The 21639-nt window shown below is 46.0% G+C and overlaps 1 protein-coding gene across 7 annotated transcripts in view; it reads left to right on the top strand.

The window, feature by feature from the left end:
- The window catches only part of PIK3CB (phosphatidylinositol-4,5-bisphosphate 3-kinase catalytic subunit beta), a 999444-nt gene that overhangs the window by 754809 nt on the left and 222996 nt on the right, over nt 1-21639 (top strand). For all 7 annotated transcript variants that reach the window (XM_078666107.1, XM_078666113.1, XM_078666108.1 and 4 more), the window contains one exon: nt 20659-20780. In XM_078666107.1, the coding sequence (XP_078522233.1) occupies nt 20659-20780 (122 nt within the window). The remainder of the gene's footprint in view (nt 1-20658; nt 20781-21639) is intronic.

Here is a 21639-nt window from a genome sequence, read left to right as displayed (position 1 = left end):
CCCACATATCGACGTGCACCCGGTCTGCAATAAATGCCTCTCGCCGGACCATAACGAGGAGAACTGCATGGCCTGCTCCAAGTTCAGGTCAAAGAAAACGCTCAAGCTTCGGCGCGCGGTGCGCCTCGAGGCCCAGCGGGCGGCACCGGCACCCGATAACATCTTCGACGCACCAGAAGAAGAGAGCCTAAGCCATCATCTTCAAATCTCACCACCTGCGACGGAGGTCGAGGCCGATCCCGAAGAAGACGACGGGGTCGTGGAACAAGACCTTGAATACGTCGACGAGGTAGGGGACGACGAAGAAGTTTATGGGGCCGCGGAAGATAGCTCAGGGGATGAGCTATGCCCCGACAGTTATACGGATCAGGCTCGGGTCACGGGATCGCCACTCGGCCTTACCCAAGACCCTGCACCGCAAGCCACGGCCCCGCCTTCAGGCCCGGCCACGGACATACCTCCGGGGGCTACGCAGCCCGTATCGAAACCGAAACTGAAAGCAACGGTATCGACTGCACCTAAAATGGCCGACGCCAAATCGAAACCGAAACTACCGGATTCGAGTGCACCTAAGATGGCGGACGTTCCGTCTAAAACACCGAAGCCTGCTACCTCATCGGCTCCGTCGACCTCCGGGCCACCGAAGTCGAAGAAGACTGTCGACTCAACAGTGCCGAAGTTATCGGCGGGGGATGCGTCCTCAAAGAAGGTCGTCCGTCAAGGGTCGACCGGAGCGGCGCAGGCGAAGTCTGTAAAAGTCGTCGACAAACACTCGGTGCCGACAGGGGCGCCGTTAGACGGACGCATGGTCGAGGCGGAGTCTACAAAATCCCTCGGATCCAAGAGCGGAAGCTCGACTCATAAGTCCAAGGACTCCGTGTCTAAAGCTGCGGCATCGACGTCTAAGCCTCCAAAGGAGCCCCAGAAAGTCGGGGGCGGTGGCCCGTTGGCGGCCTCCTCGTCGGCGCCAGGTGCCTCGGCGAGTGGCGCATCGCAAATCGCAAGTTCATTGCAACGGATTCGTGAGAAGGCTACTGCGACGTCGACTTCCGCGCCGTCGCACCAGAAGACGCTAGACGTGCCTGCAAAGCCTACTGCCAAGCTTTTATACATTCTGCCGCCGAAGTAAGCCCCGAAAGCCTTTGCACCAAAGACGGTGCCAAAGACATCAGAATCTTCCACGTCTGGCGGACTATCAGGTCGACAACACGACTCAGGAGATGAATCTGAGCGTTATATCGACGCGGACACTGGCAAGTTGACCCTTTATAAGCGGAAAATCACTTCCCAGCATGTGGAATCCTATGTTATTCCACTAAAAAAGAAAAGGCCTACACAGGACATTCCTGCCCTGGTTGAACCAATCCAGCCTCCGCCTAGGAGAAGTCCAACACCTTCCCCTGACCACTCTGGGGGAGAGGAGGAGGGACTAGATGACCAGTACAGTTTCCCCATCAATGAGCCTGATGCACAACAGGATTCCTATGATGACACCGGTGACCAGGGAAACCAACCTGTGGGGCAAGACCCACAGCTTTTCAGTGCACGGGCATCCCCAACTGAGGATTCTGCAGGATTTCATGCACTAATCGAACGGGCAGCTGCTAATCATGACGTGGAGATGCATGCTGACCCGGTGGAGGAAGATTTTCTATTTGACACTTTTTCTGTCTCTGAAAGAACAGTCAAGACACTTCCTATGCTAAAGGGGGTCCTTAAACATGCCGCAGAAATCTTTAAGGAACCTACCAGAGCGAGAGTGGTCAACCCACGCATCGAGAAGAAATACAGGCCGGCACCTGCAGACCCCGCATATATTCGGGGACAGTTGCCTCTTGACTCTCTTGTGGTCGCAAATGCCCGTAAACGGGCGAACTCCCAAACGACTGGTGAAGCTCCTCCCCCAGACAAGGAGTCTAAAGTGCTTGAGGCAGGGGGCAAAAGAATAGCTGCGCAGGCTGCCAATTTCTGGCGTATAGCAAACACACAGGCGCTATTGGCACGTTATGATAGGGCGCATTACGACACCCTAGAGCAACTTTTACAACACCTGCCTACGCAGTTTCAAGAGGGTACCAAACTGCTCATAGAGGAGGGAAAACTCATCTCCAACGCAGCAATAAAGTGTGCACTTGATGCCGCAGACACAGCAGCTAGGGCTATTAACACTAGCGTCATGCTAAGACGACAAGCGTGGCTACGCATATCCGGGTTTAAACCAGACATTCAAACAACCATACTCAACCAGTCCGTCAATCCGGATAGACTGTTTGGTCCTGATGTTGACACCACCCTCGAAAAGATTAAGAAAGACAACGAAACTGCTAAATCTATGGGGGCCCTTCAGTCACAACAATTCCGGGGCAACACTTTTCGTCGCTCAGGTGCACGTGGGGTTACCCGAGGACAGATGGGTCAACAATCACAGTTCACTAGAGGTGGAGCACAGTCCTCGTACCCCAAGCAGAATAAAGGGGGTTATCGAGGAAACAGCACCAGGGGACGTGGCAGAGGAAACAACAACTCCCGTTCCTCTGCCACAAACAAACAGTGACTCTCTGTCACTGCCCCCCGACCATTTAACACCTGTCGGGGGGAGACTCCAGCAGTTCCTGCCAGTCTGGACAAACATCACCACAGACAGGTGGGTAAGACAACTTGTCCAGTACGGTTATTGTCTAGAGTTAACGTCCACTCCACCCAACATTCCACCAAGGCAACGACCTATGTCCGCAGAGCACTTGCACTTATTGCAGCAAGAAGTAGTGGTGATGCTGCAAAAAGGCGCAATCGAGCTCGTGCCAGTGGAGGAGGAAGGCACAGGGGTCTATTCCCTGTACTTCCTTATTCCAAAGAAAGACGGATCCCTCAGACCCATTCTGGATCTGCGCCCCCTCAACCTGTATATACTGTCAGAACATTTTCATATGCTTACACTGCAACAGATTCTTCCCTTGCTGAACCAAGGGGACTTCCTAGCAACCTTAGACCTCAAGGATGCTTATTTCCACATACCACTACACCCGTCCCACAGAAAGTATCTCAGGTTCACTATCCAAGGCAGGCATCATCAGTTCAAAGTCCTACCCTTCGGAGTGACCACCGCCCCCAGAGTGTTTACCAAGTGTCTGGCGACGGTAGCGGCGCACCTCAGGAGGCAGAACATACATGTCTACCCCTACCTAGACGACTGGCTCATTCAAGCCAAGTCAGAACAACAGTGCGCCGCGGACATGTCGACCACCATTCACCTCCTTCACACTCTGGGCTTCTCGTTGAACTACCCAAAGTCGCACCTTCAACCAGCACATGTGCGGCAGTTTCTGGGTGCGACAATAAATACCCTGACTGCTATGGCTCAGCCAAACAAGGTCAGAATAGACAGCATACAGTCTCTAATCCAAAGGTTCAGACCGCAACACTCGCTTCCAGCGCGAGTGTTCATGCAGTTGATAGGCATGATGGCCTCCTGCATCTTCATAGTCCCTCACGCAAGGTTACATATGCGTCCGCTCCAGGAGTGCTTAGCAAATCAGTGGACACAGGCTCGGGGACAATTGACAGACCTAGTGTTGGTTACCGGTCGGGCGTACAACTCTCTGCATTGGTGGAATTCACACAACCTTTGCAAGGGCCGACCGTTCCAGGAGCCAGTGCCACAGATTATCCTGACAACGGACGCATCTCTCCAGGGATGGGGAGCTCATGTGCTCACTTACACAGTGCAGGGACTATGGACGACGCAGCAACAGAAGATGCACATCAACTATTTAGAACTGATGGCAATCTTCATGGCGCTCAAGTCCTTCAATGTACATCTGTGCAACAAGGTAGTGTTAGTCCGGACGGACAACATGACAGCGATGTACTACATTCAAAAACAGGGAGGCACCCACTCGCCACAGATGTCTCATCTGGCTCAGAGCATGTGGAAGTGGGCCATTCAAAGGAACATTTTCCTCATGGCAGAACACCTCCCGGGCAAGGACAATCAGATGGCGGATCTGCTCAGCAGATACAGCCATCAAATGCACGAGTGGGAGTTGCATCCATCAGTACTCCACCCGTACTTCCAGCAGTGGGGTCATCCGGAGATAGACCTGTTTGCCACAAGCGAAAACGCAAAATGCCAACACTTTGCCGCCAGGTTCCCTCACCCACAGTCGCAGGGGAATGCGATATGGATGAACTGGTCAGGCAAATTTGCGTACGCTTTTCCACCAGCACCTCTAATACCGCTGGTGGCGAGAAAGCTCAGGCAGCACTCGATGACACTCATCCTAGTTGCTCCAACGTGGGCACGCCAACCATGGTACACCACGTTTCTGGAACTCTCAGTGGTGCCGCATCAAAGGCTGTGCCTAACACCCAGGCTCTTGACGCAGAACCATGGAGACATTCAGCATCCAGATCCGCAACAGCTCAACCTGGCGATCTGGCTCCTGAAGTCCTAGAGTTTGGCTACCTTCACCTACCTCCAGAATGCATGGACATCATCAAGGAGGCAAGGAAGCCCACTACCAGAGCATGCTATGCTGCAAAATGGAAGCGTTTCGTCCTTCACTGTACAGCTAATAACATAAACCCGCTAGATGCATCTATCCCTAACATCATTTGCTATCTGTTACATCTTTACAAGTGCAATCTAGCGTACACTTCCATTCGGATCCATCTATCCGCCATAGCAGCTTATCTTCAGAACAGGCAACATCTCTCTGTCTTCAGAGTGCCTGCCATTAAAGCCTTCCTTGAGGGTCTGAAACGAGTCATTCCACCAAGAACACCGCCAGCTCCGGTGTGGAACCTCAATGTGGTCCTCACCAGGCTGATGGGACCACCTTTTGAGCCACTGCACTCGTGTGAACTCCAGTTCCGAACATGGAAAGTGGCTTTCCTCATTGCTATTACATCACTAAGACGTGTCAGTGAGCTGCAAGCGCTCACAATCCAAGAGCCGTTCATACAAATTCGTCCAAATAGGGTGGTCCTACGCACTAACCCCAAATTCCTTCCGAAGGTGGTGTCACAGTTTCATCTCAACCAAACTATTGACCTGCCCGCATTCTTCCAAAACCCACAAACGGTGGCGGAAAGAATGCTCCATACTTTGGACGTTAGGAGGGCGTTGATGTACTATATTGACAGGACACAACACTTTAGGAAAACAAAACAACTTTTTGTTGCCTTCTCGCCACAGCACAAAGGCAACCCTATTTCCAAAGCAGGAATAGCCAGGTGGATTGTTAAGTGCATCCAAATCTGTTATCAAAAAGCTAAACGTACCTTAACAATACCCCCAAGGGCGCACTCCACACGCAAATTGGGGGCATCCATGGCTTTCCTGGGGAACATTCCTTTGGAAGACATTTGCAGAGCAGCCACATGGGTTACACCGCATACCTTTACAAAACACTACTGTGTTGATGTGCATTCCAAGCAGCAAGCAGCTGTTGGACAGGCTGTGCTCAAGACACTTTTTCAGGTTTCTGCAGCTCGCACGGGCAACCGCCGCTAATGGAGGGACTGCTATATATTCTATGCAAAAGATATGAATTTAGCAGCCCAAATGCCTCGAACTGAATATGCTACTTACCAGTATGCATCTGTTCTTGGCATGTAGGGCTGCTAACATTCATATCGCCCACCCTCCTCCCCGGTGCCCGTCGCAGCTGCAGATATACTCTTGCATTCAATCATTAGCGTGGACATCCTTTACACTTTTCACTCCATCTCTGCCACAATGGCTAAAAACAGTTTGGGGATGGAGCCGATGCCCATGCGCACTGTAGTCCAGGGGAGGAGCCACCTATCTCAGGATACTTCGAAGACTCTTCCAGGACAACAATGTGCGATCATCCGGACCCAACACTAGGCGGCGATCTATGCAAAAGATATGAATGTTAGCAGCCCTACATGCCAAGAACAGATGCATACTGGTAAGTAGCATATTCAACACAAAGATCTATTGACCCTCTTTCTGCTTCCCTCTCTCAAGTCCTCTTTATTTTGACCTTTGCCCAGCAGGGCTCCTCTCTGGACACTCTCAAAGAGTATCTTTCGGCCCCGTCTGCCTTTTTGAGGCTTCCAAGGCAACCCTCTTTATTTAAATCCCCTATGAATAGATTTTTGTTAATAGATTTCTTCAGGGGCTTGTATATATGTTTCCTCCGGCCCCTTTCCACATGCCTCAGTGGGACCTTAATTTGGTTATCACCTTCCTGATGTGTGCTCCGTTCGAACCTCTGCTTAACTGCCCCCTCCAGCCGCTTACCATCAAGTGGCCATAACTTCTGCCAGTTGGGTGAGCGAATTACGGGCTGTCATTCAAGCCTCCTTACTTGACCTTCTTCCCTGATAAGTTGGTGTTTAGCACGAGGGTCTCTTTTTTTTTTTATTTTTTTATTTTTTTACTGAAAGTATTAACACTTTTCCAAGTGGGGCAATCAGTCACCTTACTCACTCTCTGTGCTCCTCCACACCACTCCAAAGAAGAGGAGTGACTCGACCGTCTGGACCGAAAAAGAACATTGTGATTGTACCTTGATCTCACTGAAGCGTTTCCGATAGACATTACATTCTTTGTGGGGTTCATTGGATCAAAGATTGGTTGTGCTGTGCAGAAGAGGACGATCTCAAGATGGTTCATCCTCTGCATAAAAATTTGCTATGCAGTGGCCAAGACATAGCCCCCTGAAGGCTTAGGTGCTCTTTCTACCAGAGCCATGGCTACTACTACGGCTTTGCAATATGGTGTTCCAGTCTTTGACATTTGTCAGGCAGCAACGTGGGCATCCCTGCACACGTATGCCAAACACTACTGCCTGGACAGTCCAGTCCTAAGGGACTGCCTTTTTGGCCACTCTGTCCTGCAGGAATTCCTTGTCTAAACTTGTCTGTAGTCCCTCATGTGGGGATGGTATTGCTTGGATATCTGCGGTTAGATGTCTCTATCAGTTGGACAAGTTACTTACCTTTGGTAACGCCTTATCTGGTAGAGACATGATCTAGCTGCAGATTCCTTACAGATCCACCCATCCTCCCCCACACGTCGGACAGGTTTTTAGAGTCAGGGTCTTAGTTACCTTAAAACACACAAATATCAGTGCACTTAATGGCTCCGTCCTCCTGGCGTGGAAAACCGTGAAAAACAACTGATGTCAGCTCGCCAGGGTGGCGCCTATATAGTTGGGCTGGATGTCACAATGGTGGAGACGATGATGTCATGAGGAGTCAACCGATACCAGCTAACTACATGCAAGGGCCTTGCTCAAAGAAAAATCTTCCAGATCCAGTCTGACGACTGGGAAATTCAATGGTGAGAAATCTGCGGCTAGATCATGTCTCTACAGATAAGGTGTTACCGAAGGTAAGTAACTTGTTGGAAAGTGAGTTATTAGTAGTGGTAAATATATATCTACCATGAGGAATAAGGCTCCTAACACAATATAGGGCTCAGTACAGGTCTTAGAAAATTATTCCCATGCTCAACCCTTGGTAGCTTGGCTGCGTGGAGGCAGGCTTAACTTTGAAGACAGGTATGTAAAGCTTTTAAAAACATTAATTTCTGAAAATAATTAGGACACAACACAATAAAAATCTAATGCCAATATATATACATAGGAAATATTTTTATCTTTAAAATGACACCAAAACTATCAAAAAATTCAATGTAGGGAACAGGATGTATGCATTTTTAAAGATTTAGCACATAGAAATCTATAGCGTCTATTGAGACATCTGGTTGCGCTAGACCGGGTCAAAGTTTCAGGCCAACTGCGATGTAGCCATGCGCAGCTACACTTCACAGTAGGCCTCGCTCAAGGTTTTTACCTTCTCACTTAGAAACTTTTCTGGAGCTTTTCTTTCTGGGGTCCCTCGAAGCTCTCAGCCAGTCCGGATTCGGTGAGGGTTTGCCGGCTTGCCTTGCGCTGAGCTCCCGGTCAGACTTGTGGGAGATCCAGTCCAGCACGCAGTTGAAGGTGGGCATCATGAATCTCACGGTTGGTCCTAGTCACCTCTCCTACATTCTGACTTAGAAACTTTTAAAGAGCTTTTTCTTGCGGGGTCCCTAGCTACACTTCACCAGGCCGACTTTGGTGAGGGTTTGCCAGCTTGCGTTTTTGCTTACTCTAGGTCAAACTCTGGTAGTTGGACCTCCGGAGCTTTTCAGCAGGAAGAAAGTGATTGACTGGTCTGCTTGCGGTGGAGGGTCGCCAGCTTGGCAGGCCAGGTAAAGTTGGTCTACTTATGGAGCTTTTCTTTCAAAGTTGCTCCAAACTTCTCTTGAAGTTCCTCAAAGGGTCCCAAAGTGTTCAAAAGTTACTCCAAGGGTCTGAAAGCTCCAAGATGGTCCATGAAAGTTTGTGACTTCAGTTCTCACAATCCACTTACAAATCCACTGGTAGTACTCCAGGCTTGGAGGTGATATTCCAGGTGAGCTCTGTTAACCTGTACCCTGCAGGGAGTCCTTTCTTTGGTCCTCTTAAAGCAAGGTAGTCCACAAGGCTGTAGTTCTGGCGTAGTCTTCAAAGTGCAGGGCCTGGTTGGTTCAAATCAAACTTCTCAGCATGGACCCTTCTTCTTTCTTGAGTTTCAAGCAGCAGATGTGAGAGGCTCTACCCCTCTCAGATACTTATTTCAAGTTGTCTGGGTCAAGCATGAGGGCACTCCTGCACAATGAGATGCAGGGCAACACCCCAGGGTATGACCACATCCTCCAAAGTCTGGCACTATGTTCTCCCAAATAGCAGCTTTTCTCAAAGTAGTTATGGCTGATTTTCCAGCAGGGAGAGAAGAGCTGGTTAAACACCACCCCCCCCCACCCCAGGTTGGTTAATCTCCATAGTCTCTCCCCCTTGCATCTGCTCATTCCTTCCTTAATCCCTCCATCTGGCTGGGTTCAAAGAGGTGTAAATGAAATTGACTTCTTCTACCTGTATACTCCTTCCCTTGAAGAAAATTGTTTGACCCCTCCCCCTGCTCAGGCATTCCTATGTAGCAGAACCCTGCCCTCCCAGAAGAGCTGTCAAACCACACAGGCTATTTATTACCTCATCAAAGAAGCCTGGCTAATCTACTTAACTCTGACCAATAAGTAGAGACCACTGGAAGGATGAATTTTGGCTTACTGACAAAAAAATCGAACTTCTTGTCTGTACACTTTTGGAGAAATTCAACAATACCATGTTGTTGGATTTATCAATACCATTCTAGGAAGTCCTTGTCTGGTATTTTTATGATTCTGCTAGTGGGAATTATTAGTTAATAACTTCCTGCCATTGAAACCTATGTAGCAAGGGATTTGCAATGTGAAAAATGACTTGGCCCATTTTTCCATCACCAGGGCTTTTAAAAACATGTTATAAGGACCTTGCCTATATCTGCAGAATCCCTACCCCTGGAACACCTAGGGGAGAGTTGAGGGGTTCAGAATAAGTAAAAATGTTGCAGATCCTCACTCCACAGTGCTCCTAGTACAAAAGTCGATTTCGGAAAGCACTTAACAACAATTTGGGAAGTGAAATGTACAATTTCACTAAACCCAAGGCACATAAAACTCATTTTACAAGGGGCCTTCTAGGAGAGACCTTGGGGGTACCTAATAAGCCCATTGTAGATTATCAGCGTTTAAGTGCCACAAACACCAAAGTCGAGTTTGGGCACAATTTGCATTTTATAAGCAGTCCTGCAACACAGGGCTGCTTTTAAACTGACCTCAGGCTTCAGCAGCGCACACATGCAAGTGCAGAAAGAGCTGCTGGCCTCTAAACTGCCATACCCTATTATATACTAGGAACTTCAAGGTAGTTTCAATCACCAGACCTATTATGTACTAGGGCCTTGTAGGGGAGATCATGCCAGTCATAGGGGTATCCTAACTCAGTGTGCCCTAGTGTATGTAGGTGTTGTCACTGTATTCAAAATGTCTCTTTCAGTATAGCACTGGCCCTGGGCCTGGTTGGGCTGAGCCCAGGGTCATAGTCTGTTACAACCAGTACAGGTCAGCAAAAATGTTGGGGGCTGCCCAGGGCACAGGATGTCTTTGTAACACTTGTGCATTTAGTACATTGTACTAAATTGTGTAGTCACCTACTGTGGGGACCAGCCGCGAATGGCAGGTACACTGACACAGGCACTGCTCCATTTGTTTTGGTCAGACACGAGCCTTGTTTTATTAAACTGTTTTTCTATTTAAAAAAACAAACCAAAAACTGCTAGTGGTCTTAAAATACTTTCGCAAAGGTAGCAACCACCCTTTAGCACGGGCTGGAGTCTGTCAGTCAGAATGTTAGTTCTCACTTTTGAAGGCTGCTTTTGCATTTGCCTGCAGCACGGTAATTGAGATTAGAGCATTTATGGTTTTTGCTAGGTCATAATAAAGTTATGGTTCACCATTTACTCGAGCTTTTGAATAAACAGGACGTTTTAACCGTATTTTTGTAGCTGGTTTCCCTATAAACGTGAAATATTCTTGTTTGGTGCCGTATACAATCAAAATCATGCAGTGAATCATGTAACTTACCGTTTACTTTTGTGCATTACATTTCACCTTTACCTCATCACTGTTTTCTCATCAGTTAACATCACTTAACTTTTTTTTTTTGGTCCTCATCTCACCTTTTAAGCCTCTGCGGGTCTTATGAAGCCGCCTTCGTGATCTGTGGGCCCCACGGCTTACCGCACTCGCTTGGGTCGTCCGACCGATCCCCATCTTTGTAAGGGACCCTGGTGTAATCATTAGACCATTTATATTAAGTTAGTCTTATATTCTTGCCCCAGTTCACAAAGGGGTGCCAGATGTTCATTGTCTTGTCTTCCAAACCATCATAGTCTAAACGAGCCATAGAGAATGCGGCTTTAAGCCAATCCTCCCTTTGCGGCGGTAGAGGATCCTTCCACTTCCTGCACACCTCTCTTCTGGCCAGCAAAATCAGATAAATTAATAGTCCTCTGACCTTCTGAGGGAGGGTTTGACTGAGACTGCCATAGTCTCCAAAAAACACCAATGACATATTGATCACTATGTTGGTATTCAAAATGTCTCGAATGTTATCCCCCACCTCAGTCCAAAATTTTGCAAGAGCTGGACACTCGAAGAAGATGTGTAGGTCGCTAGCGAGAAGTGTCCCACATCTAGGGCATTTAGGAGCTGAGTCTGGGGCGAACTTTGCGATTTTCGCTGGGGTGTAATAAAGTCTATTTACCACAAAAAAACGATTTTTCTTTAAACAAGGAGGCTTAACATATTTGTACAAGATCGTTAAAGAGGGCTCGTACAATGACTCTATTGACTGCCCGAGAGGGGTTTCCACCCATACTGATGCTAAGGGGGGTATCTCGTGATCCTCCATCTCCAACAGACTGTTATACCAAACAGAAATTTCTTTATTCATTGGGAGGATGGATTGCCACAAAGCTTCGATCTCTCTATTCCCTCTGATCTCCCCCTTTGCTGCCTCATACCATGATGTTAACTGTACGTATTTGAATCTTGAGAACCCTGACCCAATCTTTGCCCTCCGGTACTCCCATGGATGTATCCCCCCGGAGTCTAACAGTTCAGACCAGACTGTGATGCCTGCCCTCCTTATCGGCAATGCCAAACTGTCCTGTAGGCAGTCCGGCGTTCCCGGCGCATCCCAAACAGGGGCATTGTCAGAATGGTATCCAATGCCCCAGCACCTTCTAAGCCTATACCATAGCTCCAAGACTGCCCTCAATACCTTCAGGCGCACCCGCTTGAAAAACCTAGGCGAACCAAACTTGTACAAAAAATCCTCCCCATCTCCACCCCCTTCTACACGCGCCATTTCACACAGCAACCTCCCCAGGCTGACTCACCCGGTTTGACCAGAAGCATCTTCAGCTTTTTAAACTGAAAAGCTGCAGCATATAGCGTAACATCCGGAAGGGCTAACCCGCCTTTTTTTAACCTGCGTCTTAATTTTTTCCACGCCAGGCGGACTCCCTTATTACCCCAAATGAAGCTCCCAATCTTACTCTGAATCTTCATTAAACTTTTATTATGGAATGTTAATGGGTCAGAGGAAAAAAGGTAAGTCAGCTTAGGTAGAATGACCATCTTTACCAAGTTGGTTTTTCCATAAATAGTCAAAGGGAGGTTCCTCCATCTACTGAAGAGACTATCGATTTCCTTCGCCACCCTGTTTAGATTAAGCTCAGGTATCTTCTCCAATTCCTTTACTACAAAGATCCCTAGGTATCTCAACTCTTCACTGACTCTTCCGGCCCACTCCAGATTCCAACACATTACCTCTGTCTTGGTCTTATTGACAAGAAACCCGGATAAGGTCCCAAACTCACTCATGCACTCCTCCACCCTAGGGATTGCTGTCTCTGGGTCTCTTGTATACAATATTAAGTCGTCAGCATATAAAGCTAACTTGGAGCTGTATTGTTCTGATCGAAATGGATGGATTGTATCATCCAATCTCAACATCTGCGTCAAGGGCTCCACATATAGGTTAAATAGAAGGGGCGAGATCGGGCACCCCTGCCTGGTTCCTCTCTGGATGTTGAAGCTCGCCGTGAGGAGCCTGTTTATCAGTATTCGAGCAGAGGCACCCTGATAACAGTTCTGTAGGGTGTGTATGAAGATTGGGCCAAACCCCATAGCCCTCAGAACCTCCCAGAGGAACACCCAACAAACTCTATCAAAGGCCTTGGCCGCGTCTATAGCGACAACGACCAAGGGCTCTGTTTTCTGAACGGCCAGGTCTATGTTGCCTATCAAGAGCTGCGTCTGTTCCTGTATGTGTCTCCCTGCGACAAACCCTTTCTGATCCATGTGTATTAACTTCGGAATCAGTTTTGCCAATCTCCCTGCCAAAATGCCCATAAAGATCTTCTAATCGGCATTTAGCAGGGAGATTGGACGATAAGAGTCTGCCTTCTTCGGGTCCTTGCCAGGTTTTAAGATCAGTACAATTATTGCCTCCTTCCATGTATTAGGGACCTCACCATTTAAGCTATATATTGATTTGAAGGTGTCCCCCAAGGTATCTAAAAGCTCCACATTAAGGAGCTTATATATTTCACTTGGGAGTGCATCTGAACCTGCCGTTTTATTGTTTTTCGATTTCTTAATCTGGGCTACTATCTCCTCCAGGGTAATGAGAGCCTCTAACTTATTTTTACTATCTTCTGAGAGTACGGTAAGCTGTTTATCTGTAAGGAATGACTGGATCGAACTCTGCAGGGGAGCCAGATCTTCTCTATACAACTCAGAGAAGATGTTGAGGAGACAGGACTGCATATCCTCGATCTTATTTGAGGTTTCCCCATTAGTGTTAATAATGAGTTCCTTTATATCGTTCCTGGCGCGATCAGTCCTGGCTTTCCACGCCAAAAGGGCGCCGGCCTTCTCTCCATATTCATAGTTCTGCATCCTTCTCGTATTCCACTGCGCCCTACATTTAGCTTCTAATATCCCTCTGTACTCAGCTCTTGTCTCTTCCAGCTTCTTCATGATCTGAGTGAATTGCACCGGGCCCCACTGCTAGCACCATCTCTTTCTTTCTCAAACTACTTATCCTGCCCTCAACCCTCTTCAGTGCCTCGGCTTCAATCCTGTTTTTGTAGCATATAATTCCATGTAGTTTCCCCCTTAACCAGGCCTTATATGCATCCCAAACTATATCTGATGTGTGGACCTGAGTTTAGGTAGAAAAATTCCTTAGAGGGGCCCTATACAGCTGCAATCACCTCGGGGTCTAGTAGCTTAGCCCTGTTTGGAGTCCACCTTGGCTTTTGCCGCTGTGTCTCCTTACTCAAATATATTAATTGCAAAGGGACATGGTCTGAAAGGTGACTCGGGAGAACAACTATCTCCCCTAGGTTAACCATTGACCCTCTATCGGTAAAGATATAGTCGATCCTTGAGGAATGGTGATGCTTTTTACTAAAAAAAGTAAAGCCCTGCTGGTCTCCTTTTTTTCCCCTCCATGTATCGACTAGATCCATATCGTGCATCATGTTGGTTAAAGCCCGACGTACCTTTACTGCCCCTTTATAATGACTCAAATTAGATCTATCTTTGAGTGGGTCCAATAATACATTGAAATCTCCACCGATCACATATGGTGGAGGTTCCAACATCAACACAGATTGCAATTTGTGGATATAAGTTGGATCGTCCATATTTGGGCCGTAAAATGAAGCACAGAATATTTCTACACTTTCAAATGCCAATTGAGCAGTCAGCCACCTACCAGAGGAGTCTGATTGCGTTTTTTTATAATACAAGATGTTCCTTGTTTGATCAATATAGCCACCCCCCTATTTTGAGACGTCTGTTTTGAGGCCCTAAAGCACTTCACCCAGGGGACCTTCGAGAAAATTAAGGAGCTTTCTTCATAGCTCAGGTGTGTCTCTTGCAGCATGCATACTTGTGCGGTAGAAAGTTCAAGATACTTAAAAATTAACCTCTTTCTCCGAGCACACCTTAACCCGTTGACATTCCAAGATGCAAAGATGGTCCTTCTACTCCCCATAGTCACACCTGTCATCATTTCCAAATTCTACCACTAAATAAAAAAAAAAAAATGGGCGCCCTTCATGACCAGATGTAATACACAAATTGTTGAGATGAGGTCGAATTTCGTTTTTTCATTTTTCCCACTGCTCCCCACCCGTGTGCCCCCATCCTCCCCTGTCCCCACCCTCCCTTTCTCCGTGCCCCACCCGTCCCTGAGGAACCCTTCCTTCTAATAGGCGAAAGCCTATTTAGCCATCCCCCCCTCCGTGGAGCAAAATTGCTAATCACATTTAATTTAAAAAAAAAAAAAACTTTTCAACATTCCTGATAATTATATTTCATATTTATGCCAAGAGACCTTCTAAATCTACATCCCCCCCTTGTCCCCCTTGTCTATCTCTAATCTTAGCTATAAGAGCATCCGCTTCATCCCCCGTCTTAATCAGATGCATGTGGTTATTCCACATCACTCTTAACTGCGCTGGGAATTTAAGCTGTGCCTTAGCACCTATACTGTTCAGCTCCTCCAGCCTTTTCCCCAACTCCCACTGCCTTGATGCGGTGATGTGAGATATATCAGATCTTATTTGAAAACTGAACGGGTTGGAGCTATTCTAGTGTATAGTGCCTTCTTTTAAGGCAGAACACAGGATCTGTTCCTTTATGGAGTAGGTTAAAAAGTTCACCAAGATCTTTACTTAACTTTATCTTTTCATCACCATTTGCTCCACAGAAATAAATGAAAGGAAAATAATGGCAAGGAACATCTATAAAGTGAGGGTGAAAGATCACTTCTAGGTAAAGTTAAGGACTGGGTGGTTTAGGGTTTGGCTAGATCAGGGTAAAGGTAGATTTGGGATAAGTGAGGATATTGGTAAGGGATAAGTATAATGTAAGCGGGATACTAAAGGAATGTATTACATTTAGAATCGGGGGAAGGGATAGGTTTTGTATCACAGTATGGGATACGTTTATGGTAATGGTCGAGGTTAGGAGAAGGCTTAAGGTTATGGTAAGGTTAACTTTAAGGGATAGGTTTGGGCAACTGTTGGACAATTGACAATCTGCCATGCTTCCACAACCATATACTCTTCGTCTCTCCTCTTCCCACCCCACCCGTTATCCTCCATTCTTTCCCCCGCCCTCCTGCTGTTAATCTTTTATCTCGGGGTGGCGGTCGGGCTGGAAGATGATTTTTGCATTTTCCTTCTATGTTGCCCTTACCCAATGTCTGTTCTTCCTCACCTGCCTTACTTGTGATTGTGATAATTACTGTTTCTATCTGCTTGTTAAAATGAATTGATGAATGTTGAAAAAAAGGGATAGGTTTAGGATTCCGTTAGGGGAAAGATTTAAGATTAGTGATGGAGTAAGGTAATGTAGTGTAGTTCCTATTATCCCAATAGGCTCTGCGCATTGGAATAATACCTTCAATAGTATAGGCCTAGACCAGACGTTAACTAGGTCTTCTACTGTCGATATTAGACTTAAAGTTTTGGGTTTGCCAGCTAGCTCAGAGTTCACTAGAAACTTTCTCGAATAGGCAAGGAGGAGTTGAACCTCCCTGGATAGACAAGAAGGGATTTAGTTTCTGACAACCATAGAACATGACAACTTTGCTCTCCCCTAATCAAGAGTGTATCTCTAGAGTCGTGTGAAAACAAAAGACAACTTATTTTACTCAGTCAGTACGTGCATTCTTAGTCTCACCAGATTGTAGAGAAAAGGAAGAGACGGGCGTGTTCAATAAAAGATGGTATTTATTGATCAGTCTCTTTTCTCATACAAGAGAAATGGATCGATATTATCGCAATACTTATGGTTAAGTAAAGTGCATACAATAAAAGCAGAAGTATAAAATAATACTGTAAAAACATTTATATGGTTTCTAAGCCATAAGGTGTTTTAAAATGGATAAAATAGATACATACATATATACATTTGACTTATCGTACTCAACTGGTGTTTCTAACTACGCCTACCCCAGTGTACCTGACCTAAGCCTAATACGTGGGCGGGAATAGAAAGTAGCAGTTTAAGTTAAGTTTATTTTGCCAAGTGACTGACTCAAGAATTCTCTGCAAGGGGTTATTCAGTTCTGTACCTGGAATCTAGGATGAATGAGGGATGGTATCTCTCGTCTCTGGTCTCGATATTCCAGGCTGCCTGCGAGGGCTGCCCAGAAGCGCCGGAGCTGGATTTCTCGGCAGGAGAAAGCAGCGTCTCGTTCTCAGCGCGTCAGGAAGGCGGGGCTGCGCCAGCGGGGTCTGCTCTGGGCTTCGGCAAGTCTGGCTGCTCCGATCTCGTCACCACCGCGTGTGTTTGCTTAAGGCAATACCGGTAATATTTATACCTGTAAGGTGCCGAGATTGACGTAAGGATGGACATAGATACGTCAATAAGGATGTCATACGACTTGGTCGTTAGCACATTCTTTTGCTGAAGTTCTCGGTGAAATCAAAACAATGGCCGCAGGGTTTTTCCCAGGTTGTCATAGGTTTGATTTGTTTTGAGAACTCCGTATGCCTTATCAGGGGCTGGAGGAATATCGCTTGTCTAATTAGATGGCAAGCGTTATGACCTAATCAGATAACACGTTCCTGTGCCGTAGTTCGGCCTCATCAGATAACGGTTTCTGCATCATGGGATGGCTGCTAGTTAACTTGTTAACCAGAACAGGGTCAGGAATAGGGGGATCGATACAGAACCTATAGGAATACATCACAGTAAAGTCAAGGAAAAGGTTTTGGGATCTAGTAAGGGCAAAGGTTTAGGCTGAAGTGAAAAGAGAGGCTTGAAGTTAGGGTTAAGGGAACTCGACTAGGTAAAGGCGATAACTCCGGAGGTGTGAGTTACGTCGCAAACCAGGAATTTTCACTAATATATTTATTGTTACTTTAAAATGCCATTAAAACTATTGCTTTTCTGTCAAATTATCAAAGAAAGTGTGCTGGAAAAAACAATTTCCCCCCATTTTTCTCTTGGGGAGAATAAGACACCTCTGCCTGCTTGTCCCGACTTCCCCTTGGTACAGTTGCATGCGCTTGCTTACTCGCTCAGGCAAATTCACTCTTTGGCCTTAAGCTCTACCAATATCAGAGTTCCCCCATCACCATTGAAGAAAACATACACGATCAGAGCTGCCCATTTCTCCACAAATGAGTGGCTATGCTGGTGTGGGTGAACCCAAGTTGGAAGACAAAAATGGGATTGCAGATGATGGTACACATTGTTCTGACATGATTAACCTCAACAGTCCAGATTAGACAGAAACTCACACATCTAATACAGTTCAAATATGCCACATAGCTGATATTGAGACCCTCTCAACAGCACTGTTCACCAGAACACACTACAGACCACCTTACAACTGTTCACACAAAAATACAATTCTTAACATATACCCAAAAGAGCCCGTATTTTAAATTATCTGGCCTTTAAGACCTTCTACAATACTTCCTGCTGGACACTTCTTACCACACATGCAATTTGCTGGGAAAGGAGCACCAATTAATTACCAGGAAAATATTTGAGCAGTTTGGTGCAGGCTTGCAGTCTGTCTGTCTCACAAAAGTTCACGTTTAAATCAAACGGATATTCTTACAGTGCTGATGACACACCACCACAAAACCAAATTAGTACTCTGAGTTGTGTTGGAAAAGTTAGCAAAGTCACAATGCCAAGAGGCACTGAAAGGACACACGGCAGACAGTGTACTATGCAACTACTACTTAGCAATAATGATCTGTTGGTAGCGTCCTTACCAATTTCAAATAATACACCTGGCTGAGCTATATTCCCAACCTGCACCTCGAAATCGAGAATACAAGTGAGTGTAAGCCTTGTATGAGAATCCTGGTATCGGTTTGTCCATATTGCTAGATTGTTAGGGGAAGAGTGACGGGTGATCATTCTTCCTTCGAGATAAGAGTACTTCAAAATGATGAAATTTACTGCTACGAAGCACCTTTCGTAAAGAAAAGTGGTATGTGATGTTTCAAATGTAATATACAGTATCATTACCCTGTTCAACCCCTGCACCTTCCTCGTACAAATAGGCACAATCCTCCTATTAAAAGCCACTCTCCTTTTTTTCCGCCTCACTGCCCATTTTCTTTATAAAATCACGGTATTCGCTTAACGGTTTGTGGAGTAGAATGAGGAGCAGCATGCCATTTTGCCTGTGCAATTTATTTCTATTACAGCCTCCAGCACATTTATTGTCGCTCATATTTTTCAATCCCTGATGTTGTAACTTTCTATGTAGCATTTAGATTCAGGGTTTCTGATGAACTACAACGTGACTGGGAAGTTCGGCTACATAAGCTGCTGCTGTTTCTCAAAAGGTTGGACTAGTAAAGAGGGGATTTTTTAAAGGTTCTGAGTGACATTTAACGAGAGCAGAGCTCGAGTTGTCCATGATGTCACTCCGAACTCCAAGACAGTCTAGAAAAGTAGAGATTGTTTTTCATCCAAAGGTTCTGAGTAGCATTTTTTTTCCTTGTATTTATATTGGAATATACAGCCATGAGCACACATTGTGATGACACGTAAACGCATCGTGCACAATTGATGTCAAACTAAGATACAGTTAGTAAAATTAAGCACCCTTCCAGGATTTACGATGCCCCAGACACTATCTGGGGGTCGGACCCCAAATGATATCATGGCGTACATTTGAAAATGCTAGGAGCGCTGACATCCCTGATAAGGTAAACAATTGACAATAATATGCAAATCAGATGTAACATTACAATTAAAACCTAGGCGGCAAGTGGCGGGGGCAATGGATCACGCATATCCCTAAAAAACATAGACTGGCTCAACATAGATCAGTGTCCATCCTGCTTCTCCCTCTGGATGGATCCATAGGACACTAGATAGCAGGTTGACGAGGCCACGCCATGAAGCATCTCCTCCTATCTGTGGCCATCCGATCACCAGGCTCTGAGTACCATTAGACGAAAAGAGCAAAACTCGAGTCATCCATGATGTTCATCCGAACCCGGAGGTGAAATACTTGCACTTTGTTGACAGCTACTAAACAATTTTATGATATTTATAGCCCACCAGTTTTAGCTCCTTCTGCTTTCATCAGCTGTGCATTGGGTGAAGAGACATAGGAGAGCCAACATGACCTCAATTGATTCAGTCCCTTGCCCGCTCCTACTCCTGTGCCCTGCCTTGCACCGCTCCACCATATACCCTGCTTTCCATTCTCAAACTTTAAAAAACATACCTGGCATCCGGCAGCCTCTTCCCCAATCAAATATTGAAAAGACGTACCTGGTAATCTGCCACCCACCCCCCCATCCTTAAAGTGTATCCCCACCCTGCCAAATAATTTAAATAAATACATTTGTTTTAAAATCTTGCCCGTTAATCCATCAACATCACCCTCTCTTTAGAGAAGCCTTCCTTTGGCCGCACTAAGTAAAAAAAAAATTAAAAAATTGCCCTTCTGCCACCGACCTCCATCAGTGCCTTCCAACCACCTCCCCCACAGTGACATGCTCTTGGAGAGCCATGTCAGCCGAGCTGTCATTTCCCTGCCTGCTTGGATCAGAAGAGAAACACAGTTGACAGACAATGTGACAGCTGACAGTGGATGAATATTGCTTTCTTTCCACTGCCTTCCTCTGGTTTGTGGAAAACTGGGTAACGGCGAGTGAGACCGCCATCGACCTTTTTGCTGGTTGGCCCTAGTCTCTGGTGACTTGTGTGTGGCTGGAAACACATGGGAAGCACGGCTTAAGTTTGATGTAGCAACAGCGTGATTCGAATTTTAGTTAACTGTTGCTGCGTCATAGCAGTGAATAACCAGAATCATGTTCCTGTATACATGCTATGTATGGCTCTTTGTAAGAGCCATACATAATTATCTGGTTTCTTTACCTATTCATCATCAATGGTAAGTGTTCCAGGGTGTATTTGTTTGATACCTGCTTGGTTTAAGACCTATTATGGTATCATTCTCTTGGGAGCAGCCTATGCTATATGAGATCTATGTATGTAATTGAGTGTTCTGTATTGTGGTCTTCTGCATATATTGAGAAATGCATTATCGTGTTAGCATGAAAGAAAATAAGACTTGGATGTATTTGCGAGTATTAAAAAAGTCAATGAATTAAACTTGATGCAACATTTTGTTCACTTTTCAGCTTCAAGCCTTGCTTCAGATTTGGTCAAAGCTGCCTCCTAGAGAAGCATTGGAGTTGCTTGATTTTAACTATCCTGACCAGTATGTGAGAGAGTATGCAGTAAACTGTTTGAAACAAATGAGGTACGTATGCATCTGTAAGAAAATAACATTTATGATGTTTTTGAAGGTAAACCACCATGGTTAAAACTATGAATAAGAGTTCAAATCTTGCTCTGGATTTGAGTGCTTTTCTGAAGGCTTGTACAGAAAGAACATGATCTCAGAATACATATTTTAACATTTGCGCCTTCATCAAATAATGTTTGTGAGTGCCTCAGCTACTGAACTCTTCTTTATAACAAACCCTTCCGTACTGATTTCTCTGATCTCATTTCATCAGCGTCAATATCACACTGCAACAACATGCACCATGGTGTCTTTATTCTGCCAGCTGGCCTAGGCATTAAAGACAAGAGATTCCCGTCTCAACATTATTGCCACCGTCACTTTAATGTTCGATGTAATTGTTCCAACAGATTCCAAAAACATCAACCTTTACTCAGTCACAACTGCTGTGCTTTGCCTGTGAATCTAAGACCGGTTTCATCTAGACTAGGCTGACCATCTTTGTTTCTAATTGTTTGGTGATCTCCAAGCTCCTCAGTGGACAACCTAACTGTCCTTGATAACTACCAACTCTCCATGAAACATCAGGTCAATGCCATCTCTTTAGCCTGCTTCCACAAGCTCCGCAAAGTCTTCAAGTGGCTTCCCATCAGCACTAGGAAAATGGTGACACAGGCCCTCATCATCACCAGCCGGCTGGACTACGGTAACGCACTCTATGCAGACACCTACACCACACTCATGAAAAGACTCCAGATGATCCAGGACACAGTATCCAGACTGACCCTCAACCTGCCCAAGAGAATCCACATTACCAAGCACCTGAAAACCTCCACTGTCTCCCCATCCATAAAAGTTGGCAATTCAAGCTTCT

The sequence above is a fragment of the Lissotriton helveticus genome, chromosome 11 (genome assembly GCF_964261635.1).
Source record: "Lissotriton helveticus chromosome 11, aLisHel1.1, whole genome shotgun sequence".
NCBI classification, from domain to species: domain Eukaryota; kingdom Metazoa; phylum Chordata; class Amphibia; order Caudata; family Salamandridae; genus Lissotriton; species Lissotriton helveticus.
This window is presented reverse-complemented; position numbering and strand designations above follow the sequence as displayed.